Below are 27,519 nucleotides of genomic sequence, written 5' to 3' on the forward strand. Positions count from 1 at the left end.
TTTCCAAAGGACATTTATAGATTACTTACTTACTTACTTATTATCCTTTTGAAATAGGTGTGGACTCTTCCTGCATTAGCAGCATTTGACATTTAAGGAAAATAATCACTTATTTTTCATGGCAAATATATATATTTTGTTCATCTTATTTTAAAGAATAAAACAGAAGAATTTAACAGAGATCTAACAGAGGTATATAAAATATCAAAAGACAAAGATGATACAAACTGCAAACCAGGTATAAAGACAAAGAAAGCTTAATAAAAAGGAACCTTAAAAAAAGGAGAAAACTAAAGACATGTGACAAGAGAAAGTGAGCACCAGATAAAATGCAAGTGAGACATCACAGGCCCAAAGTAAGAGCAGAGAAATGAGAGACGTGTAATGCAGGGCGATGATGAATGGTGATGTATCCATTTCTTTTGTCAGCGATGATTACAGTGCCAAACCACAGACAGTCGTTTGCAAATCACCACGCACACTGGCCTTGAGCTGCCACAGTAATGTCATCGGACAATTATTTTCCCACACTCCGGGCTATTTACAGCACGATTGTTTTCATCGCTGCCTCTGATGTGTTGGCAAATTGAAATTGGCCATAATCTGTACTCAGGTTTTTGCCATTTTTGTCACTGATTGCTAAGATCACTGCAAATGGATCTATGACAGGTTAAGGTACAATAACATAAGCGAAAAAGTGTTTTTTCTTCTATAGATGCTGCATCGTGTTACATTTCAGTTGAGTTATCTTGCATTTTACATGAAATTGCGATTATCCTGTCTTTTATCCCTTTGTGCCCTTTGTTTTCCTCTCTGATGCTATGTGTGACATAAATCAAATATAGTTAGCTTAATCAATGTTCTGCCTTGCCTCTTGCAAATAAATACACACAGCATTCAAAACGTTTGGAGGATAGCTCAGGATTTATTCGCTTCTCCGAGACCTATCTGCTAAGTCAGTCCTCATACTAAGAGCTTTCTTTCTTGCAACATTACAAAAAAACTGCACTAAAACAAGCATTTAAAGGTCCCATGTCATGCTTTTCTGGTTATTACCCGTCCCCTTCTGTGTTATGAAGGTTTTTATGCATGTAAATGGTCTGCAGAGTCACAAACCCTCAAAGTACACCCTGTAGCGAGTAAAACTCCAACACAGAAAATACCTCCCCAAAACGCCTCGTTGGAGATACGTCATTGTCCATTTGAATATTCCGGGTACGCATGATGTTAACCGTACCGGGAACGAAATGGACCAATCCGTGGAGCCGTTACGTTACGTCCGCTGAGCCGTTACGTTAAGCCCCCGCTGATTGGTCCAAATTGACCAATCCACGGACTTCCTCACACACACACTTAGTGCAGGCAGCTCTGCTGATTTCTCCTCCCTGGCTGCAGGCTGATAGCAGACAGTTGGGATCGCGGCAAAATTCTCTCTGCAGACCCATTCTCACAGCGTTTATCAACCTTTTTCTTACTCAATATCAAGCCACACTTATTGTTTCTACTTGGGCTGTGACTTTGTGTGTGCTCAGGATGAGTTTGGCTGTGTTTCGCTGTGTATCGCTAAACAAGGAAACAACAACTCCACGGAGCTAAGCGCGATTCACAACGTCCCGACCAATCAGAGCACACTGTGCTTACAGGGAGGGTGGGGGCTGGAGCTATAGAGCTCCTGCGGATGATGTCACATATGCTGGTCACGTGACGAGAAACGAAGGGGGCAGCCATTTTGGCAGTAATCGCGTCAGTAAATTCATTGGCAGGCACTGGCAGACTGTCGAGGATGGTGGATAACTGCTGTGCACCAGGTTGCACAAATAGGCGTGGGAAGAAGAAAGGTGTATCTTATTATCGCATTCCAAAAGACGCGGAGAGGAGGGAAAAGTGGATCGCAGCGATTAAAAGAGCCAGGAGACGTCTGAACAAGACTGAAAGATGGGACCCCCCGGCCGTTTGCTTTCGCTTATGCAGTGATCACTTCATATCAGGTGGGTGAAGGAATACAGTACAATGCTACAAAAATAGATAAATAAAGGTTAAAAACGCCAGCCACTTTGGTTGAGTACGTTCAAAAATACAAACTAGTTTCAGACGCACTGCAGTAGCTATCCAAGCTAATAAACAAACATGCTAACGTGACACTGCCGTAGCTAGACAAGCTAATAAACAAACAATGCTAACGTGACACTGCCTATCAAACTGGAATAATTTAATACTTACCCTTGCAGTGATGATGCCGAAGTTTTTGGATGTAAGACTCCACAGTTGAATGTTGTTTACGAAGTCGGACTGACACCATTTGTAAGCCTCCAAGCTTTTGTAAGCTCTGAGGGAGTCTCCCGAGTACACTGATGGAAAGCTTACAAGATAGCTGTGGATGTCCGCGTAGCGCAAGTCGGGTACATCGTCTTCAGAGCAGGAGGTTATGCTCTTGAAAAGCACACCGGGTGCATTATATGGGTCGCTTATATTTAATCTTTCTAATTTTGTACTATAAAGCCGAATTTCACTTGAATTAAAATGAGATGTATACTCGCACGGTAGGAAAACGCTGGCGCCGGTCGTCATGTTTACTGCCAAAATGGTGGCTGATAACCAAAAGTCACGTGACCGCAGGAGCTCTATTGGAGCTACAACGAGCCGTTAAAGGCAGAGAGTGAAATTCAGTGAATACACGTACTTTACAGAGATGCTATATGAGAAACCAATGTGAGTTTGGAAAATTGCACAATATAAATCTATTCTAGTAGACCTCAACAATGGAATTATGATCAGTGGAAAAGGCCATGACATGGGACCTTTAAGCTAAATCTGAGTTAAAGGGAATAATAGTCCAATTGCTCTCCTGGAAAAAAAAGTTCTATCAACTATTTGGCAGCTGTCACTTTTACATAATAGTGCGTATCTCACAACATTTTCATCATTTTCTGTAGAATGTGATTTCATTTTGTCGTGACCGGGTGTAAATTGCCAGGATCAATCAACACAGGCCTTAACCATCGGCCAAGCAGGCAAGGACAAGCTGAGGCCGTTTCTGCGGGTTGCTCATATGGAGATGAATTATTCCTTTGAAAGCAAATTGTGTTTGAGCTCAGCTCTGCCGGAGCGAGACATTGTTCCCTGCCTCTGATGTATGTACGGACTGACCTACTGCAGGGAAAGCGGGTGCGTTTGTATGCGTGTAAGGATATTAAACACAAAGACGAACAAGAGCAAAATGCAGCTAAAAAGTTGATTCTACCGCCTTTGCCCGGAAATAAGAGCAAGATGAGACAGTAATATTTTAGATAGATAGAGACATCGTCAGAAGTGAGACAAACATTTTTTATTTTGATAGAAAGCTCTGAAAAGGCGTCTGAACGAGAGGATGGACAAAAACATGACATCCACCATCTTTCAACAGCTTTCACGTTTTTTTTAGCATGACCTCACAATGAAGCCACGCATGCATTCACCCTCTCACACACTTTAATCCACAGAGGGAAAAAATGACAAGGGTGAGAGAGAGATTTTATTTCATAACCCCCAGTACCGTCCTCTTGACATCTTATTCCGTTTTTCCTCTGCCCTCTTTCTCAACCCAAAGCCCATTATTCCCAGGAGAGTATCCATCTCTTGTTCTCTCCTCCAGCCTTCACCCTCCTCCTCTCTTATTTAATCGCAGTCATATCAATCAATGTTAACTTGGAAAGCCACAATATTGATATTTTAACTCAATAACATTAGGTGACATTATTGTGGCACATCTGTAAAGCCTTAAATATAAATGTATAAGATGGCAGACATAATTTAATGAATTTTAACTGAACAATAACTGAATGAGTTGGTTTCACTCTTTGACCAGCGGGGGTACCAAATCTATGAAGACTGCTGCAATAAGTACCTTAATTAACTGTCTCATCGATGTTTGTCTGAATGAATATGATAATATTAACAATCATATTATTCCTATCAGCTGTCAATCACTGTTATAATTCACATATTCATTTATTATTGAATAAACTATGGAAAGTCCTTACCTACTGGCCTAGTTAAATCAATCAAAGTGGTGACTTGAAACAGTTTTTTTGGGGCAGAACCCCACAAAGAAGCAAAATATTATACACACGTAAGGTCATCATCTTAACAGTTTATTATTCTCATCGACTCATCCGTGAGCAGAGCATCAAGTTGGCATGCCTATTACAGCTGAATGTGGCGATAACCATCTTGATCAGCAAAACGCCTCACTAACTTATTAAGATTTAAAGCTATGGTGCGTTTTGATTCAATGCTGAGTAAAGCCAAACTTAACAGGCTCTTCTCTGTCATTGTAGACCGTCCGCAAATACCTAATTTCTTTCGTCCCCCCGTTCAAATGAAATCACCGCCAATCATATTTCCATGCTCGCGCCAGGGCCGAGGGAGGGGTTACAAGGCTTGCGTCTTGTGCTGCATTCACTTGCACTCGGACATTAGAGATTTTCTCTCATAAATGTCCGATGAGCCACAAATTTTCTTTTAAAACAAAGCTGCCAACTGGGGTGGCAAGGCATTTTTCTGTGCCACCCCGTAGAACCCCGTAGAACCGCCACTGTTTCATTCCCATCCCGACCCTCTTGTCTCTTTTTAGATGTTTAAAGCATCTCTACGGTGAGAGTTAGAGGTAAAGGAGGAAGAAAGGTCTTACTTTATCCTCTTCCATCTGTTGGTGCAATCTCAGGATCTGTCTCCCCTGGTCTATTATTGTGTCCTTGCTCTCTTCTATCACCCTTGATCCTTCTGTTTCTATTCAAAACACACAAAGTCTCCCCCTCCGTCCCCACAATCTGTCTCCTTCTCGTTTTCTGAACCACCCTCCTTTCTCCTGGATGAGAAGAAGACGGGCTGTAATTTACCGCCAGCTTATGTCAAGTGTTTGTGTACAAAACAGTAACAGCAGCCATTGCAGAGCGTAACTTACAAAATCCTCTTAAGTTGGTTTCCAATAGCAACAGTACCAGGGCTGGTTATGGTTTGGTAAAGACTTCGAGAGACACAACAGAGATTGACAAGACACTGAAAATATGTAAACAAGACACGCTGAGATCAGTTCTGTATCAAATAGTGATGAAAAGAGGAAATAGGGTATAACTTTCCCCAATGAGGATATGATAATATTCTAAAATCATTTAATTAGCAGCTGTGAGGACATTGCAGTTGCCAACAAATAGCACATAACAACTTCTGTTATGAAACGTCAGACTGCTCATATTCATTTCAGCTAGTGGTAAAGTTGACTTTCTCCATTTCATTTCAAACCTTTATTTAACCAGGTGAATCCCATTGAGATCATCGATCTCTTTTTCAAGGGAGACCTGCGAGTCTTGCTGGAAGGGTCCTCAAAAATCTGAAAACGAAATGTAACCCCCCACCGGTTTAATTTGGTCTTTAAGCAGTTGTAGGTTCCGTTTTGAGCATCAACCATGTCATGCTTGTCAGAAAGAAGTCTAATGCTGCGTCTCAATTTGCATACTTCTTTACTGTACATGTGCTATGATATGAGTATGGTGCACTCTAAATGTTCAAAAAGTTGAGTGTGGAACGCTGGACGCTAGTAATAGAGAACCGCAGTGACGCGTCCTAAAACCCAGAAGTAAGTTAGCATTTTTAGCACTTCCGGTTCCTTAGTCAAAAAGCAATGCATTTTCTCCATAGGGTTTTGGAAAATAGCTCGAAATAAGGTCTGTGGTTGACACAAATTGAAGAGATAGATCACATTTTGTTCTACGACATTAAATACATCAGCAGTGACCCCACTGGTGATTTTTGAAGAGTTTACGTGTCTGAAAAACGACGGTTGTTAACAAGTGGCTGAATAGGACTACAGAAGTTGTCGAGGACGTTGTACGTCATTACGCCGAAAACCTAAACACTCCCGCTAAGTTTGTTTCCCCCCTTGTTGTGCTTGAAAGCAAGTACCTGCCTATCTTTAGTATCTTTAGTATCTTTAGTATCTGTATCTATATCTGACCATTAGAATATGTATTTTTGAAATTGTCATTTTTATGACTGCATTTCCATTCTCCACGTGAGCATTCACATTTTGTTGAGGGAACTCCCTCTTCCTGCCTTCCCAATTATCCCTTTAATTGTTTATAGCCTACTGTATGTTTATTTCAGTGTTTTCTGGTGTGTAATATTTGTAATAAAGATTTCATGTGACACATAAAATGGATTTGTTGATGGGAATTAATGTCACTAATGTGAATAAATTAACTCTAGGTTAACGGTACTCTTGCTATCACTACTCACCGACACTATAAACCTTGTCCCTCATGCTAGCCCTGACAACACCGGTAAGCACACCTTCATCTAGGCTGCACTGTTACAGTACGTGTCCTGACTTGTAGTGGTTCTCTCCTATCTACACTCTTCTTGTCATCTTTGTAAAACGATATCAGACTGGTAATTGACACAGCCATGACTTCTAGTTAAATTCAGTGTGGCTAAAATGAAAAGCTTTGTTAAAATATGCAAGCGCACGAAAGTCAGTTGAAATGATTTGCTTCTGGCGAGTGGCGACTAGATTTATGATTCGAAAATTATAAAAGTAGGGTACACATGTGGAGACATGTGGAAACGTGATCCCTCTCTTAAATGTGTGTCAACCACAGACCTTATTTCAAACTATTTTCCAAAATCCTATTGAGACATCTCATTGCTTTTTGACGAAGGAACCGGAAGACGTTTACTTCCGCGTTTTAGGACGCGTCACTGCGGTTCTCTATTGAAACTGCGGGACTAGCTGCGATTGTAATGGCTCCAATCAACACAGCATTATACAAATAGGTTTTAAAATACTTTATACACCTACCACCATATAGGTTTTAAAAACAAAGCCCGTAAATGTTTTTCGGGTTAATTGAGCAGTCTGGGATGATTTGCTATTATTAGCTCACTAGGGAGGTAGAGCCTGATCGATGTTAGCAAGGTAGCTAACGGCGGCGATTCCAGTGGCATACAGTAGTAGCCAAGTGTGCTTTGAGACAATGTTCAACCGTTGCACACAACTCCATGTGTACAAGTGTTCAAAGAGCAACAAAATGGCAGTGTTTTAAGGGGATATTCATATTGAGACATCGCAAAACAAGTTTTGAATTGCATTAATTGCATGTCTGTGGAAAACTGAGACTCTTGTGAATCAAATGAGCCGAATGGTATTTGTTTGTTAGACCCTAAGAGTAGTATTTCATTGAGGTGAAAAAAAATGTGTAACCTGACCACACAGAACAAAATAACCTTTTGTGAACTCCAGGATGATCCAGGCCTCATGAAAATGTACAAGAACAAACTGAAGACCGACTGTGTTCAGAGGTGTGGATTTCGCAAGGATTTGGACGATAAGGGTGTAGCTTAATTTTTTTAAGAATTAAGCTACACCAGGCATTACACATCATTCCGTAATAATACTGTGAACCACTTTGCTATTGATAATAATGAACCATTTCCAATAACAAACCCAGCGCTGAAATGTTGTATAAGATGGTGGATGAGTATTTTGCAGTAGGCCTACTGCCGCGTTCATAACTGTAGGATCAGTTTGCAGGTTTTCAGAATCAATCTCTATATCTGAATCCTCAAAGAAGGTCAGTGAGGGCAGTAGAGATGAAGACATTCACAGAACAAGAACAGGTACATCCTCTGATGCTCACTTTCTCACCTCCTACGTCCCCCGTGGATACAGATTGGTATGAGAGTGGGTGCACATGAATGTGTGTGTGTGCGTGGATGCACATGCAAGCGTGTGCATGTTGTTTACCTGTTATCCACAGCTTGCCGCTGTGGGAGCCCTCTGCCTCTAAATAGGTGAGGGTCTGTTTTTATGAGCCCTTAACAGCCAGCACTCAGGCCAGATGGTGCGCTTATCAGCTACTCTGTGTGTCTGAGTGTGTGAGTGTGTGTAGCATCAGCCAGAAGGCAAGAAGTAAATATTTGTCAAAAGCAAAGAGGCAGCTGGTTGTCTTGGGGACTTCAGAGTAACAAGACTTTCGCTTAACAAGCAGGGCACACACACACGGTGAAATGGGAATAGGTTACATGGTTCAGAGATCGAGACTAAAGAGAGAGAAAAGCGGTTAAGGTTTTTTTTGTTTGGTATTTCCTTAAGAGGACATTGCTATTGATCAACCAACATGGTGGTAATGAAGCAGTTAGCTTTTAGGCGCATTATCATCTGTTGTCAGATTTTACAAGGCAACACATTTAAAAGCAAGCTTCAAAATATCATAAAAGAACATATAGCAACAAACACCACATACAGAACACAGGTATAATGGGAATAGTGCAATAGAAAAAAAAACAGTCCCACATTTAGATAAACTGGCTTTGTTCCCAGGCTTGTGAAATATTTCCCATACACTGCTCATAGTTCAAACAATTAAAGTTCATCTCCTAGGTGTGTAGCATTTCTGTTTGATCAGATCTAGTGTAATTAAAGCTGCTATAATCAACATATTAATTTAACAATGGATCCCGTTTGAATGTAAAAGAGGTTTTCTAATAGTTATCAACCCACCTATCAACTGACTCCGCAGTTTTATCTCTTCTTTCAGCTGGTTGTTTTGCTTTTACAACCTGCAACAATGTTGTTTGTTCCTACCGCATTCAGTGCATTACTTCAAACCAGAGCCAGCAGCTGTTCACAGCCAAAAACACTCCAACTGTACACAACGTGTTCAGCACCAAACTGCAGACAGAAAAAGTTAGCAACAAGCTGCTGAATATAATTAAGCAATTAACTGCTAAGGGGTAACCTATTTCCCTAAGGAGTTGTTAGAGATCAAAGCAGAATGAAAACAAGAGTTCATATTTGACTTTGAATTATCAGGTTGGCCAGGAACGATATCTGCACGCTGTTTAAATACGCAGCTGCTAACAAGTTGCTGCCTCCATATCTTTACAGTGTACAAAGAGAAGCATTGACACCTTCTTATGTACCTTTGGGTTAGACAGATGACAGCTGAAATTATGGATTGCTCATTTTAGCAAAAAAAAAGTAAAACGCAATTTTATGAAACCCCTGATTTCAATAACTTTCAATTAATGACAAAAGACAAAACCTCACAGGCAGTAATCATCATAATGTCCTTAATATTTCCCTCTGAATAGACTCCACTCCTGAACTGTTACATCAGATTTAACCTTTTTGTAAGAAAGAGCTCCTACATGCTCATCAGCCTGAAACAGCCACCTGTCACTGTCTCTCCTAACATGTCTATAAACATCAAGGCATCTTGTTTATTCATCTGAATTAAAGAATGCAAGGCGAGGAATGAGTTCAGAGTTACGGGTCAATACACCGGGCAAAAATACTGCAGGTGTCGTGTTACTGCTCATGTTAGGCTGTCCCCTTTTATCAACACGATACTTTTGACACACACGTCCAACACAAATCTACTGGAGAGTAAAGAGATCAAACAATATACAGTTAATAGATGTTACAAAACAGTGAAAGGTAGGGATAACAGTTATGTAAATATGTATCTATTATTGTTGAAGACTGTATATAACGTTTAAGATAAGATCAACTTTTATTGATAGGGAAATTCAGGTGTTTTAGCAGTAACACAAATAAGATAAGAAACAAAGAAGAGGACAGGTAGGTGTTCACACAAGAAATAAATAGAATATTAAATATTAACATTCAAAATATCAAGTGACAGTAGGCCTATAGAATAAAAAATAATTTTTTTAACATGCAAGTGAGAATGAGCAAATCCAAGTTTACACATTAAATCTTTCAAAGAGATCTAGTGCAGATACTTATTATTTTCATTCATGTTTCATATGTTCATTTGTGTTACCTCTGTGGTTTGTACTCTAACGTGAACCTCTCCTGGGTTTAATAGTCATTGCTGTTGGTGCCATGACACCCACATTTCCCTCTGGTGATAATTAAAGGGTTAATCTGATATTATCGTAATAGACAGTCATACATCTATAAATAACAGCATAAATTGTTGTTGGGTAATTAAAATATGGTTTCCTTTTCAAGGGAGGTGCCGACATAATAAGCAGACAACACTGCATGGATGAATTTGGGGATTTTCTTTGTAACATTCTTCAAATAATTCCTCCCTAATATGTTGTGTATGTCCTTATCTGTTTCTATGGTTAGTTATTTTGGCAGAGAAAAACACACTGTGGTCTCTATGGGCAACCACTAGCATTGCAAGTCAGGTTGTGTTTCTGCCGGTCATATTTTGATACACTGGTGAATAAGTCTGGTTGCAAGGCGAGACAACAGGGCCTATCACCATGGTAATGAACCATACTGGACCATCCCGGAGGTGATCATCAGTTCTTGTTGCCACAGCAACAGCATTGACATAGGCTGCAAAATACAGTATGGCGGCAAAACACGGTGCACTGGTCTTGCAGGGGTAACCTATAGACATAAGCCTACTGGGTTTAAAGTATATGTCAGGGGACGAGATGGAACATGTAATGAAACCGTTGTTGTTTTTTTCCACCTTGTTAAGCATTTTTTAGCCATGAAGACACATGCATTATTAAAATAAACCATTGCTCTGCAACAATATGAAATCAAATTATTGTCTTTTGTTTGTAAATGTCCCTGCTGTGGGACTAATAAAGGATTTCTGATTTCTGATTATCCTCTATATTTACAGTTTATATTATTTTCACTACTTGCATTTTATTTGATTATATGTGCAACTCGTGTTTATGCCTATTAACATGCCTGTGGCCAACAAAAATCCCAATTTGGGATTAATAAAGTATACCTTATCTAAAATGTGATCATCTTTATGTGTCATCTTTTTTCTTTGGTTTACCTGTAGATAATAACAAAAATGAAGAGTAAATTGAGCTGCCGCCCTGTGAGAGCTTCAACAGGTAGACGTGTTAACAGGTGTGTCAGACCTCTGCACTGATTCAGCCCGCATGCAAATGGAGAAATGGCTCTCTCTAGTGATCATTTCTCTTCATTTCAGCTGCCTTCACGTCAGTCCCCCCTCTGAGAGAAACTTTGAGAAAAACATGTGCCGTCAGCTCCCTCATGTGGTCACAGCAGGAATAGGTGAACATGTGTGGACTATATACCAGACACAATCTGATTTATACAGAAAAGAGGACAGAGCAAAAAGTGAATACATGATCAGAAGGAGATGTTATCCTCACTTAACCAAGGGGAAGTTTATTCATCTTAAGTTTTCCATCCATTTTAGGTGAACAAAAATATGGAATGGCTTTCGATAACACATACTTAACCTCTATGATTGCTAAAAGAAAATGCATGATAAATCATTTGACCACTGTATGATACCTGCTTTATTTATTCACATGTTATTTTATTGATGTTTAAGTGTATGTTTCTCATAAAATTGTGATTTTTAACCTTACAGAAGTGATCGCTCCAAATAAGCGCAGTGGGTTTTTTGCCTCTTCTTCATCATACAATATGAAACTGTGCAACTTAAATTCAGTGGTATCGGAGCAGTGCGAGGAGGGGAAGTGGGGCATCCTCCTCTGAGCGCTTGAGGATGGGTGGAGTTCCTCCACTTCCCACATTGAAGTGCTACAAGAATCACCGCAAGCGTGTGGTTTTCGGTTTCTCTGCCTTTTTCTCACACACTCATACCACACTCAGCCACCCCTAGGCAAGTAAACAAACTCTCACCCAAGCCCTAAAGCTGTATTGTTTGAAAAAGTGAACTGAAACTGTGCTAAGAGGAATCAATCCCACCAGATCGTTGTACATGTGTCTGTGTGTGTGGTTACAGCAAAGGGCTTGCCTAGTTGCCAAATGAACCCCAGCTAAGCATCAAATGTACCCACTTGGGAATTTGTGTTTTACATAAAAAAATGAATGTTGTCCTATATTACTGCTACATAGTTTGAGTTACTTCTTTTTTTTTTAAAAGACCTGTAGCATTTTGGATCCTGTTGTATTTTTGACTTTTTATTTTAACTTTCCAGAATATTGTATATTGTTTTGTATATAAGGTTTTTTTTTCTTTAATTGTTAATGATCTTTTCCACTTTTTAAAGTATTTTAAGTATTGTGTTGTATTATAAAGTCTGAACACACTTCTGCTTCTGTGACGAAAGAATTTCCCAAATTGGGATCAATAAAGTATCTATCATATGTCTATCTATCTGCTATCCTTTCTCTCTGATGTTGCCTGTAGGCTCAGACATAAACTGACAGTGACACTATAACATCTCAAATCTCAATAAAGCTGACATCTACTTAAGCCTTACACAACCTCCCTGTGACTAATCATGGTGTTATAAAGCAGAGCCTTGAGTTTTAATAAGCCATCACCTAAAGTAAATATAATACCAGCAGATTTTTATACCCGTGTTTGTTCATGGCCACAACTCACCACCTCTCCCTGCAATATATAAAGGTGCAGCAGGAGATACGGTAAATGCCACGTTCCAGAAATAGCAGCAGCACATTTGCTCTTTTCCTGGCAGACAGATAACATTTACACCTGGCCCCCCCCAAAAAAAAGACTAGACAAAGATAAGAGGTGGGGGCGTCTCTAGGAGGAAGGCACCTCCCCTTATCATCCTCTCCTACCTCTTTCATTTTATTTTATCAAAGCCTATTTTCTCCAGGGACCCAGCCTCATTTCTGTCACTCATCCTGCCAGTTAGTCCAAACATAACTCAGAGTTTTCCATGTATCTGTATCACGGGGGCGGTTGAGGCTGAGGGGATAAATGCAGTAATTTGTCAATGAAGGGGTTAGATCCCAGATGTTGTAGTCATCATGTCGAAATCTCCTTTGACAAGATACTTAACCCCAAAGATCCTGTAGGCATATTTATGGTTATAAAGTGTTTGTAAGTGGGTTTTGGATAAAATCATCAGCTAAATAACTTGTAACATTATGTCTGTTTTTAATTTCAGTTTTCCCGCCTGTTTGATTGTCTGTCCTGTGTTCATTAGTTTCAACTATTCCCGAACAGCCCTGCTAACAGGAGGTACACCTGCCCTTTAGCCCTCATTAGTTTAAGCTTGTATTTAAGTCTTCCGTTAGTCTTTGCCAGAACTTTTTATGTTGTGTAACAGGATGTTTGTTTTGGCTCTGTTTGTCTTGCCTTGCTGGATTTAACCTAAAATAAGAGGTATTTTCTGTCCGTCTGCATTTTGGTCCACCCTGCTCTGATCTCGGTGACACAAAAAAAAGATCTTAAAACTCAAATATAAGTGGTAAAAAGTACATTCAAGGCCACAAATCAGCACAATCTATCAAGGAGTATAGATAAGGCTGCAGCCTTATTCTTGAACAGCAGAAAGGATAAATGAACATGTGCCTGCAGAGCCACATCACAGGGCTGAGAGGAGTGTGTCTGAACAGCTGCTCTGTTTGAACTAAGCAGAGAATGGCAGAGGTGAGGAGAAGAGAAGAAGACAACCGAGGAGGGGTTGATAAGGATGGAAATAACGCACGGCTAGTATCAGCGTCTAAGTAGAAGCAGCTGGCTGCAGACTCTCTCTGTCTCACACACACACGTGCATGATTACAACAGCAGGAGACAGACAGGGAGTAGGACAGAATGACAAGTAAGCGGGTAAAACCATCTGGTTGAGTCTGAGAAACAAAATCCTCAGGTTATTTGTGTAGGTACTTCCACTAAATCCACCTAAAGCCCTCTTACAGCTTGTAATGGATGCGATACATAAGGACATGAGCCACACTGGACACCAGCAGCTCTTACAAGACAAATTGGAAAGTACCGAGACACACCGGTGTAATAGCTTTCCTTATTGAAACAGGTTGATTAATCCTCCAGACTGATGCCGATCGTGTCATTTCATTTATTCTCCTCACACCGAACAGATCTGTATCTGAAGTGCTTTATGATTAGAGGCATCAAATATCCTGTGGAAACACATACAACAAACTGTTTCCTTTACTGCTTGATTATATTCTTTCCAATTTGGCAAAGCTGTATTCACCTAGACTTAATAATTAAATTAACTAAAACCCTTTCCTTTCCTCTCTGCTTATAATGCACGTGCAACATCATTTGTTGCTACTGTACTGGGGTCCATACATATTCATTTGTAGTACTTTACAATGCAGAATAACTCAAAACAATAGCTCCATATAATGTTCTCACCAGAATTGTGTCAAGCAGAAGGTGTCTAAAAATGATGTTCAATTCATTCAGAGTAAAGCTTAAGGACAGAGCAGTGTCCAAAAATAAAGAGGTAAAGATTAATTTCCCCCGTTACAATCTCATCTCATACTGTAGGAGCAAATCCAGTTTTATATTTAATCAGTTTTCATTTATATGTGTAAATAATTCCAATCTTGACATTTTATTAAAGGTTGCTGTGTGACATTCAAATCCAATACAAATCAAAAGAAATGTAGCCTACTGCTGTATAACATTATAGCAGTCTTAAAAACGTATTTCATAAAAAGTAATCATTCGTAAAACGACTCAGACTTAATACAAATTTAGAGTATATCAGCTCTAATCTCTACTTGTAAGGAAGCTCACTTACATATATACTTACTTATAATAACAACTTATTATTATAAACAAGTAAAAAGATAAAAGACTCAATCAGAATATGGAATTACAAAACAACCAGTAAGAAAAGTAAGACAGTGTAAAAAAATCAAATCAAGACGGACAGCCGTTACTCACCACAGCTTGCGGGGCATGGTTGCTGTATTAAGATGCTGGTCAGGTCTCTGCCTCTCTACTCTATGTTTCATCCTCTCTCTCCTCTATTATCTCTGTTTGCCCACTTGTAATATACTCATTTAACCTCACCACCACTTCAAGACAAAATCCACAACCAGATGCATGTGTTTGCTCACACACACACACACACACACACACACACACACACACACACACACACACACACACACACACACACACACACACACACACACACACACACACACACACACACACACACACACACACACACACACACACACACACACACACACACACACACACACACACACACACACACACACACACACACACACACACACACACACAGGTTTGATTATGCAGTTATTAATGAGTTGCTGTGTGTTCGGCAAAGACAGAGAGATCTCTTTGTAATGTAGTAACCATGAGCAGAGAGGAGGCAAAGGAGGATTAATGACAGGAGGGAGGGAGGGGAGGGAGGGAGGGAGGGGAGGGGAGAAAAAGTTGGAATAAGGGATGAGATGAAAAGCACAATGTGAACTGAGGACAGTCAATAAAAGAAGAAATCACATTAAAATGTTCACACCGGTTGCATCTGATGATTTATGTTCCCATGGCCTTCCACTTTCCCTTTTCTCCTTTCTCTTCTTATCTTTATGTTTCTTTATATCGATACATCTACCGGGTACTATTTCATCCTAGGATTCCAGCTACCAACAACTGAGTAAACTGAAAAGGCATAAAAGTCATAATTTAGGAGTGTGCCAAGCTGTGAGTCATTTTTACAAAGTGTAGGCTTCCTCAACCTTGTTTGACCCGTGACGCTGCTTTGCTGCCAAATATTTATATTAAAAACAGATTTTAAAAGATCCAGAGTTAGCTAAGCGTCCCCGCAACAACAAGGACAAAACTAGCTCTGCCAATCCTCCTGATTAGATTCCCACTTTGAGCATGTGTTAAGTTAGACATATGCCAATCCTTTCCATCCTGTAGAGTGACATCTCTGTTCCTCTCTTTCTTTAACTTAGAATGCTCGCTTCTGCACCATTTTGTTACATCTAACAACTGGATCAAACGCACACAGGCTCACAATTACATTCTATTCAGCGTGTGAGCGGAGCGGAGCTCGAGTAGGAGTCACGACTCACTCATTCATATTCAGAGACACTCCGGAGCAGACGGTCTAATGACACCTGGCCAGGGACCAAGGGAGACACTGAGGTGTGCGTGTGCGTGTGCGCATGTGCGTGTGCGTGTGCGTGTGCGTGTGCGTGTGCGTGTGTGTGTGTGTGTGTGTACGTGTGCGTGTGTGTGTGTGTGTGTGTGTGTGTGTGTCTAAGAATACCGTAGATGCAGACAAATTGTAAGAAAGAGAGACAAAACAAAATTATAATAATTGATATAATTGATAGGATACATAGAGGGGTAATATTCCCAAGCCGTAGTCTATGCACATCAGTGATGATAGGGAACACCTTCAATCAGCCAGCCAATGGTGTCGTTAGCTGCGAACTAAAAGCGCATATAAAAATCTGCCAATGCAATAACATTATCTTTTAACGTTTCCAATGCAAATCATTGAGTATCTGGTATTTTATCAAATCAAGTCTCATTTACCTTGATTCAAGAACAGCAACCTGCTGAAAGTGAACAGGTGGGAATTACCCTACTGTGATAGCATTTGTATTCATTTTTCCTAATTCCCAGTTTACCAAAATTCAGAGTTATGGCAACTTTTTTTAAATCGGGACTACAGTCTCCAATTATTAAAAAAATCCCTTATCAGAGTTTCAAAAGGTGGCATCATTGGCAGCAGGTGAGAGACGAAGGAAGTACACGAGGACACACAAGAGGTCTCAACATGTTTGTTCAGACAGTAAATGTCAGTGTGATACACTCAAAAGTGAGACACAGATGAAGCGGGGTAGTGGGTGATAGTACAGACAGAGTTAATATAAATACACACACAGAAGCCCTTCACTTCCATCTCTATGGCAACCTCCATTAGCAGGGCTTGCCGCGGTGGTTTGTTTCAACAAAGGGAAGCTCCTCGAACACATTATCCTCAAAGAACATCTCAGGAAGCAGGTACACAACTCAGCAAATGATATTCAGCTCTCCACTCCAGAATTCATTTGACCATGTGGCTGTTTGTACCTCAGATTTCAATCACACAATGTTTTTAATTTATAATGAATGGTTTTTCTCAACGTGCACAACACAGTCACACATCTTTCAAGACCCTTTCGTCTCCTTTTACAGCCGTGTGTTGTAAAGGAAGCTCATAATTATCTGTTGAACATAGTCACTTCTTGTTTCCAAACATAGGTAACCAAAGTGAAAGTGACCAATGGCAGCTGCTCAAGGAATCAAGCATCAACACAATAAGAAGTGGAGCAACACAGTGCAGCTACCTAAAGTCAACAAGTAAAGAGTACTGTGGCTATGAGAGGTCACGTGATAAATAAAAAGCATTGGTCAAATCTGACTTGGGCAAAATAAATATTATATAAACTGTATTATATATTTTGTTGTTTCAACTAAACGAAAGAAAGAGAAATGTGTTCATATACAAAGGTGAATATTTTACGTATTGTATAAGTTATCGTATATTATAATGAAATTGGTCTTCTATAAGTCCAACACTGTAAAAATAGAACTCAAAATGAAGTCCCATTTTCTGTGTTAGTAATACTCTGACGAGTTTAATTGAATTGATGTATGGATTAAAAGACTTATAATATAGCTTTAGAAAAACGTATTATCCTTTACTGCTTCTGCTTTGATTCATGTTAAATTGAAACATGCTCTTTAAAAGAATTAAACATTGTTTACTCTAATTATAATTATTATAACAAATGTATTATTTTCCAAAACTGCAGAGGAGATTTTCCTTTCCTGAGGAGTGTCTGCAGATCCTGTCAGGTTGCATACACTCGCTACAAAGACATCAATCACCAGGTATAGAGGCAGCCTGAGAGGCGAAACTCAGGGCAATCCATCACCCCGTAAAATATCTGAGGCAATGCAAAGGATTTCCTTTCCTCATGAATTTCTCCACAGGCAAGTTTGCACAAATGATGCCTTTGCCTGATTAAATTCGATTAGGATATTCACTGGATATAGAGATTAATTTGATTATGTAAGAAGCAAAAAAAAAAATGAATAAAACGAAGAACTTACCGGGCTCTCAGTGAAGACAAAGTGGACTTGTCAATCCTGGAGAGGCAGCATCCGCACACACACAGAGGAAGAGAGAAGGGGGGGGAGAGAGAGGGAGATATTATTGATCACGTCTCTGATTCAAGTAGTGTAAAAGCAGCAATTAAACTCCTTGCTTTAAGTGCTCTATTATTACAGTAATAAGCAAACGAACACTGCACATTAAATGGAGAGGAGTGATGGCTCCCTCGGGTGTTCCGGCACTTAAAATAATGGTCATTAATGCCTGATTGCTTCTCCTGTCATTATTGGGATTCAGGAAAATGTGGAAGCCTCAAAGCAATGTATATAAAGTGAAGTGCATGAACCACAAACTTGAGAAAGAAAAAAAAAATTCTAAGGCGTTTCAAAACGCATTTCCTGAACATATTTTGGTCATTTACGCAACCAAGCTTACAACATGACCAAAAGTAATGTGTTTATTTCCAAATAGAATCTTCAATTAATGCAGAGTATGCAGAGCCTGCAGACTGTGTGAACATATCAGTGTAAAAATCACTTTGTAACAGCTGACTTTAATAAGATTGAATCTCTTAAAGCTGCTCGGACCGGTTATGACAGGTCTTCATGTTTATAAGGGATTCATTCATGCTTCACTAAATACTGTTAGTACTAAAAACATGGAGGTCAGAAGACGTTTCATGGAAAACCTGTCAGTTCAGTTTATATGCTGATAATAGAGCAGGGCCTGTGAGGTTTAAGAGAAACTGTAAATGCAAATATGTTTTTATTTGCAAGTTGGTGTGCGTACGTGCATGTTCAGTGCTTGTTTTACACCCCCCTCACATGCCTTTACAAAGAGGATGTTATGACATTAATACTTTAATCCCATTAATTTGCAGAATAAACCATGCAGAACAGTGCCTGATCTAATTCATCCAAAAATGTGCACTCACAACTGACAAACACGCGTACAAACAGAGAGTGCTTTTAAAAACAGTGTGTGCTTTTTTTTATAATCCAACCTGGATGATTTCAATATCATTTGAATTTTTTCCAGGGTTTTTGAATGTTATCAGCAGAGTCAACAGAGGCACATTTGACAGAGAGAACTGAGATCATGTTGTAAACTAGACACTCGATGTCAGGATAACGGATTCATATTGAACCACAGGAATACCTTGAATTTCCCCTTGAAGCCGAAGGCCAGCCCGCTTACAGCCGACTGACAGCTGACTGCCTGTACAGTGCAGCGAGGTCATCTTATGTACTAGTGTAAAAACTCACAAAAACTCACCTCTTCAATCTGGCTTTTAATGCGTGATTGTTTTTGTATTATTTGACTTTAACTTTAACTATATATTTATTTGTTGTTCCTTTCTTTTCTCTTCACTATATCTGTAAAGCGTCTTTGAGCCCCTGTAAAAGCGCTAACAAATTAAATCTATTATTATTATTATTATTAGTGTATACAACAGTTTGCATAACGCTTTATTTAATATGCACCTTAATCAACAGTAACACAGGTAAACTCAAGACATCTGAATGGAACAAACATCTCTATTCAATGAGGACTTTAACGAGGCCCTGCGCCAAAAGGAAAGGCACATCTAGCCAGCCATGAGTGCAGAAACATGAGAGAGAAATGTTGAGAAAAACACTAATCATGCTGTCGAATGTGTTTATTAAGCCCTACTCCTGCCCTCTGACATCTAGACAGCTTATTTTAATACTGGTTTTAAAATGTGCTATATTCCCGGGTAGCTAAAATAAATAACATAGAAGCACCATAAAACAAGGAATGCCAGCTCAGGTCACTTGAAACTACCAACATGGCCTGGTTCTTACTCTCTCCTCACACAAACTCATTTGTCATTTAAATAAGCGTTGCAAAACACCATATGAATGAATGTTTGCATTCTGAAACTTCTTGGAAGAAAGTAGGAATGCAATGATCAATTAATAATGTCCATTTCTTGTACTGATAATAAACATCTTAAATATCTGAATGTGCAATTTTTAACTGTGCGTTTTATGTTTTTAATCTTTTATCTTAAGAATTATTATGTTGTTTACTGCAGAAAGTTTGACGAAGAGGCGTAAGCTAATAGGGATCCAGATAATAGACACATACATATTGAAATGCAAACATTCCCAGTGAACATCTACAGTAACATTGAGTTTGCTTCTCTGCTGCAGTGACACCATATTGTTTGTGACTGCAGTCTGTGCTCACACGTTTATTACTAAGTAGTTTACAAGACACACCACCTTATGCCTGAAACAAAGCAGATCATGTCTATCATGTGGGTGTGAGTGTGTGTGTGTGTGTGTGTGTGTGTGTGTGTGTGTGTGTGTGTGTGTGTGTGTGTGTGTGTGTGTGTGTGTGTGTGTGTGGGGATTTTTTTTGTCAGCTCTTCATTTAGAAATGCATGCAGTCTGAACTAGCCATCCACAAATCCATATTAGTGTCTCTTCATGAATTCAAAAAAAACAACCAAATTCATTAGGTTTTCATTGAATGTCCTGCAGCAGGACAGTTCATATCATAAGACATGGTTTAATCTAAAAGGGACTATAAGCATATATCTAATTGTTTTCACACTCAGGCTGCGCGGGGCTGAACGTTTGTGTTTTGAGTCGCACAACATTAAAGGTGTTGTGTCTGAACTGAGCTGTTGCTGATCTGTCCAGCATTTAAGTTTTGCACTTACACCATTATGAGGGAATACCAAGAGCTAGATTAAACAAAGAATAATCAAACCAAGTTAGGAAAAGTAAACTGAACTGAGTAGTGACCTGAAACTCATGTGTGAATTAGTTTCCTTTTGAGAAATCCAAAGTTTTACTGCAAATGAGTAGATGTTTTTATTGCATAGTCCCTGTGTTGCTCTACACAGCTGTGCCCGTTTCAGGTTATACTGTATCTTCCTGTCTGGATGAACGTGCTACATCAGCCCACCTGGGATGGGAAAGTGCTCTGAAGAAGTGCTTCAGAGACAGAACGACCCAAAAGCAGCAGGGGAGCCAGAAACAAAAACACTCCATCTGAGCGTGTCAGCTCATTCAGGACTAAATGGACTCTCTGGCATCTTCGTCAGTGCTGCATCATGGGAAAAACCTCTTGGTCAATAGGTGGGGGCAAATATGACGGGTAAGAGATGTGACAAAAGACCTTTAATTGGACATTATAAAAAAACAACAGACAAAGCAGCCTGTTGATTGTATCCTCCCCCCCCACCACCACCACCCCCCAAACGGAGACAGCACAGAGTGAAACTGTACATTCTCTCACACACACATTCTCACACACACACACCACAAAGGACAAAGTGTCAGGAGTGACACAGAGTAACAGCCTCCACCCATCCTTCCTTTTCAGAAAAAAAACACCCAGCAGTGCAAACATATTTCAACAGCACATTGTGCATCCTTTAAACTCATTATAAACCATAATGTGCACAATAATGAGCCTTTGCACACATAATGCAGACATTCTCACACACACACACACACACACACACACACACACACACACACACACACACACACACACACACACACACACACACACACACACACACACACACACACACACAGACAGACAGACAGACAGACAGACAGACAGACAGACACACAGACACACAGACACACTCACACACTCACACACTCACACACTCACACACTCACACACACACACACACACACACACACACACACACACACACACACACACACACACACAGTAGCATCCAATGAAAAGGTAACATACCATCCAAATCCGCCAAAGGACACACTTCTCCTCCTCCTGAGCATTTTGTCAGACTGAACTTCTCAGCAGTCTCTCTCGCTCTCCTCTGGGAAGTGTGCTCTGCTGACACGCACTCTCTCTCTTTACTGTGAATACTTGCACTTTGTGTCTCTCTCTGACCCAATCTGCCTCCCTTCCCTCCCTGCCTCTATCTCTCTCACTTGCCTCTATTCTTTCCGTTATCTTCTTCTTTGACACTCGCCTCCCCAGAGCTGTCGTTTTCCACTTTTCCGCCACTTGACCAGTCTACTACTATTCCCCCTCACGCTGCTAGCTCTTCTGCTTTCACAGACACACAACAACAATCTGACACACTCACACATACAGGTACACTGAGGTCCCTACGCAAGCAGGGGGAGGAGCAAGGAGAGGAGGGGCCACATACTCCTTTCTGACTCTGTTTCTTTTACAAACACAAACACACACACATACCATGTATACATCACTTCAGTGGACATTACATTGACTTACATGCATTTCCTGGAGACTTATCCTAACCTTAACCATAACCAACACATGCCTAACCCTAACCCTTACCCTTACCCTTACCCTAACCTTAATCCTAAACCTAACCAAGTCTTCACCCTAAAATTAATGATTCCCCTCATGGGGAACTCCAATTTGTCCCCATAAGGGAGGCGAGTCCCCACACGTGACTGTGTAAACAGATTAAGGTCCCCACAAGTATACTAATGCTAGGCCACACATACACACACACACACACACACACACACACACACACGCGCGCGCGCGCACACACACACACACACACACACACACACACACACACACACACACACACACACACACACACACACACACACACACACACACACACACACACACACACACACACACACACACACACACACACACACACACACACACACACACACACACACACACACACACACAGAGAATAGAATTGGGTCACTTCCTACAGTTTGTAACCTGTGGTGAGCATATTGGTCACTCACAGTTCTCACAAAGTAAATGACGCTTACAGTAATGTGTACAGTTGATGTATTGGGTACAGTTAATTTGTATGTTTTGTGTAGCTTAATAAGTCCTCAGTCATGACATCTATTAACACGTCACAGCAGGAGTGTGTGTCAAATGGAACTTCTGCTTAACAGAAAAGTGAAACTGTTGTTTTTTAAGGGTGCAATATTAGATTACTAACAGTAAAGGGAGTGGTAACAGCAGTGCAGTCATGCTGAGTTATATACATAGACCACCATGTTGTGACCAAAGGGAGTGTCCTTCCTCTTCACTCCAGATTTGACAGGTTTCACTCTCACAGTTAACGTTCCCACGGCTGACCAACTGAAAATTCAAAGAAACTTCATGTGAGGATTTCTGCTTTGGTGATTTTAAAAATGGATTGTTTCACATCCTATTTATATATTATAAGACCTTGTTATAATAATATTAACATTCTTCCATTTTTTACAATGTGATGTTCCCCGCACTACACATGACTAAACTCTTATCCTCTTATCTGTTTATCCTGTTGCCTACAAACACCACATTGATCAGCAATCAGCAGACAACACATTGCAGATTCATTATAAGGTGAGAGAACAACACCAAATAAATATAGCTGGATTAATGCCTGTCTCCAATTTGACATTTGAATTATCCTCACTGTATGTAGAAGGAAATATATGAAAGAACGTGTGAACCAGCTTCCCTGAGTTCTGGATTTCATTATTTTATCACCCGCTTCTGACGTCAAAGAGTGACGTTTGGGGAGCTCATTCACAGACTAAACAACAGCTCATAATGTCAGTCACCAAGCTGGTTAATCACCTCTGTGGCTATTAGAACTGAAGTCATCTAAAAGGACTATTTTTAGCTCTCTCACAGCTGAACAAAATGATGATTAAAAAAAACGTTTTATTTTAGCTAAATACGTCAACAAGTCCAAACTCGTATCAAAACCTAAATATTTTGTTAACTTCTACAAAATATATGCATATGAGCATCAAATAACCTAGATTGTAAATATCTTAAAACTAGTCTAACATTGACCATCTACAAAACAGAGGTTATGCAGGACCTACATTCATTAAAAACCTGTTAAGCCCCAACGTCCCCGCCGGCGGGGACCCTGTTTTTTTTTCTTCAGGACACTGTGTCTCAGGGGATCTTAATATTTAAGAACCTATTAATGTGTTATACCAGATTAACGGAAATAATCTCAGCTAACTGACGATATAAACCATTTTTACCAAAACAAAACACAAGTCTCATAAGAAGCATCTAAATGACCCCTTAGCAAAAAATGCTAACGGACATTGGCACAGAACTCAAGATAAAAGTACCCTTATTACTTATCGTAGCTGCACATACAAGATCTCCGATTAAAGCTGAGATTCCACAGATTATTTAGGTATATAGTATCATCACTGAGTGATCCGAACTTGCGACAGGGGAAGCAAAAACAGACATTACAACACGTACCTTTACGTAGCTTCTAGGGAGATCGTCTCACCGTAGCTGTTAATCTGATCAAAAGACGTGTTCAATGGCATTAAAACGAGAAACAACGCGGCTGAATTGGTTAATCCATAGGTTGATAAAGTTCCTGGGCAATAATTGGAATTATTTATAATCCATAATAAATCGCAGAGCAAAAGTTAGCTGCTAATGGTAGCCACCAGAGTGGCTGCTGCTTCCGGTCTTGGCTATGCGGCAGCCTAACACACACACATGACCAAATAAGGACTATGTGGGAGTTCCCCTCGATTCCATTGGCTCTGACGGTTAGAAAGAGATGTCACATGTCAAAATCCAGCAGGGGGAGCCAGAGATATGAAAAATCCACCCAAATGGCCCCAGAAGAGGTTTTATTTTGCTAAATCTGTCTAAAAATGTCAAATATCACTTGTTTTGCATCAATCTTGATACAGGGTACTTATTATATGTTGTACTTTGGATTCCTAAAGCTTTTGGTCTAAGAACCCATCATCCAAGGTTAGTTTTCACTATAAGTACAACATATATTTTGGACCGACACTATAATTTACAGTTTTTTACCATGTTCAATCCGAATTTTCTTTAAAATAAAAAACATCTATATTGAATCTGACTTTTCTACATCCAACTGACAGGTTTATCATTACTTTGAAAAAAAAGATTATTAATTTAACCCTTTTAGAATGGAAGATATGGTCATTTATTCTGGGAATGTCATTTTCGAGCCTGAAACCTGAAAAACAGGCTCGGGGTTTAACAGGTTAATAAATGTATGTTAGTGGTGCAGATGTGTTATTGAATTCATCAATTCATATCAATACAAAAAACACTGAAATGCAGTAATGCTGGCATTTTAGGGGCGATTAATTAGATCACTTCATAGATGAGCTCAACTCTAACAAAGGTAGTATTCACTCACCTATACTTATTTTACAGTGTTTTGTGTATCAATGTATCAATGAGGGTCTAGATTTCCTTTCCATATTCAAGATAAGATAAAATGGACCTTTAATAATCCTCATAGGGAAAAACCTGAATCTGAACCTGAAATCTGACATCCTTTCTTTTTTTAAAGGGACCTTGATTAGATTATAAATCACTTTTGTGCTCATTGAGTCCAAGAAACCAAACAAGCAGCTATTGAGGATGATCATTATCCTCAAAAGCTTTCTCAATAAAATATTATCAATGGGCTGACTGAGGCTGATGAGTGGTTGCCTGGATGTGCTCCCAGTCCCTATCAGAGTGAGGATGCACTGATTAAAGCAATACAATGCTCCACTGGCATAATGTGGTTTGTATCTGAGGATCTGTGGGCGCACACACACTTTCAGTCAGTCTGGCATTGCATTAGTAATTATTTCAATTACAGGAAAAAAATAAAATAGTGGCCTATCTAGAAAATGGGTTTAACAGCATACAAACTGACAGTGCAGCCTGAGTGCAGACCTCACCCTCCCTCTAGTCTTGTGGTTCAGAGATATCCTGTAAACAACACTTTATTGGAGGTAAATTAAAGTAAACAGAAAAGAAAGAAGCACATGTCAAATGTCTACACTTTTGTTGGTTCTTAAATGTATTTATCGTGTAGTAAGCAGATATGTTAAGTAATGTGTTACATGTAGGGCTGCATGATTAAAAATAATAATAAAGAATTGCGATTATTTGACTGAATTTGCAATAACGGTATTGGATGAAGTGGTTGTGCATCTTTATTCTCATATTAAAACAGAGGCTATGAAAGATTAGCGGGAATTTTCGAGAAGATCTGAATCCTAAAGATACATGTTTTAAGTATGTGAAACACTATAGGCCTGTATATGGCTGCCGCACTACAATACTCCTTTCAAATTGTATTTTAACGCATAACCTTCAACTAACATATTGCTTCCTGCGATATGAATATTACACTAGCCCATATTGCGATTTTGTGCAGCCAGTCAGCCGACGTGATGAAGACATTCTGCTATACAGGCATGCGTTTGTGTGACACAACAACAGGTGTGTGGACACTGGACACAGTTGAGTTCATGATACTTATAATAACATCAATGCTGTTGTTTTGCTAATTAGGCCAAATAAGCCAAAAACTGACAGTTACATACATGTCTCGCATCAAACAGCTGACAGAGACAGTGAAGAATTTAGTGGCTAAAGACGAGCCAGATACATGGCGTGTTGATGGAGAGACTTACTTGTTTGCGTCCAGAAAACGACTTTGAAGGAATGCCACGTGTGATCCGCTTGCAAGCACTGTTTGCTAACAACTTCAAAAGTGGTGATCAATGTTTTGTTTAAAGATCGTTGTGCTGCCCCATGTGGCCAAACTAATATTGGTTCGATGAAAAAATCTATGCAAATGTGAAATGTCCATGTGTCCCTGTTTGGATTAATAAAGCACTGACAGCAGAACAAATGCATCATGTCATCAATACCATGTGCACTAGCTTACTACTTACAATATCATGTGCAATATGACTTTTCAATATACAGTAGGGAACATTTATTTTTAAAGTCAACTTTATTGTCAATCTTCTGTTTGTGTGACAGGGAGATTGAAATGCTGTTTCTCACAATCCTGAGGAGTACAAATAAAAAATATATAAAGAATATATACATATATGTATATATTATACATACATACACACATGAATACCCACTATATGTTGTTATATGCAATACCTGAGCAATTTATGTCACAAATGTTCTTATGAGATTATTATAAATCTATCTTGACTTGTCTCGTCATATTGTTTGACATTGCCACGTAATTATTTGTTTTCATTTTTATTTGTATCCTTGTTCTCTAAATCAAACAGTCACCCCATGATTGTTGTATTGGGCAAGGTTAATACATGTTTTACAGTAATGAAATGAAAATGTTCCGCAGAATAAACAAATATAGAATCGTGTTGCTATAGAGACAAAGAAAAACAGGAGTTTTTTTTTTAAGCTCAGCATCACGATCTCCTTGTTTAATGTTACATGGCATGTTACACGCACACAATCAATTATTTATTGAACCTGGCTGTTTATTCCCATACTGAAAACATGTTGTAGCACAGGCAGCTGTCCCTACTGAGTCTTTTAATCAACAATAATGCAGCAGGTTGGGTTTCTAAGTTAACTTTTAAGACCTTGATAAGATAATGTGTTGCTATGTTACACTCTCGTCCTCATTTTTCCCCTACTGGTTTTGAGTTGATCACGCCGAAATTGAACTTACAGTAAATGTGAAACTTGTACTCACACATTTTCTGTTACCATTGAGGTGTTAGTAAGTGGGTTGTGTGACATCTCATACAGCAACCAGTTGGATGATGACACTAGGTCACCACCACACACAGCAGGTTTGACATTTGTGTGTCTGCATGAGTGTGTGTGTGT

General features: G+C 39.6%; 1 protein-coding gene across 5 annotated transcripts in view; it reads right to left on the bottom strand.

Moving 5' to 3' along the window:
- Window positions 1-27,519, bottom strand: part of rap1gap2a (RAP1 GTPase activating protein 2a) — an 89,963-nt gene that overhangs the window by 55,816 nt on the left and 6,628 nt on the right. For 2 of the 5 annotated variants that reach the window (XM_079678432.1, XM_079678430.1), the window contains exons 1-2: window positions 21,613-21,931; window positions 17,862-17,897 (exon numbers count right to left, since the gene is read on the bottom strand). In XM_079678432.1, coding sequence (XP_079534558.1) covers window positions 17,862-17,897; window positions 21,613-21,656 — 80 coding nt within the window. In that variant the 5' untranslated portion in view covers window positions 21,657-21,931. Of the gene's footprint in view, window positions 1-17,861; window positions 17,898-21,612; window positions 21,934-27,519 lie in introns of those variants that run through there. The other 3 variants (XM_079678425.1, XM_079678431.1, XM_079678426.1) reach the window with 2 other exon arrangements.

This window comes from Notothenia rossii (genome assembly GCF_949606895.1).
Source record: "Notothenia rossii genome assembly, chromosome: 4".
Lineage (NCBI taxonomy): Eukaryota > Metazoa > Chordata > Actinopteri > Perciformes > Nototheniidae > Notothenia > Notothenia rossii.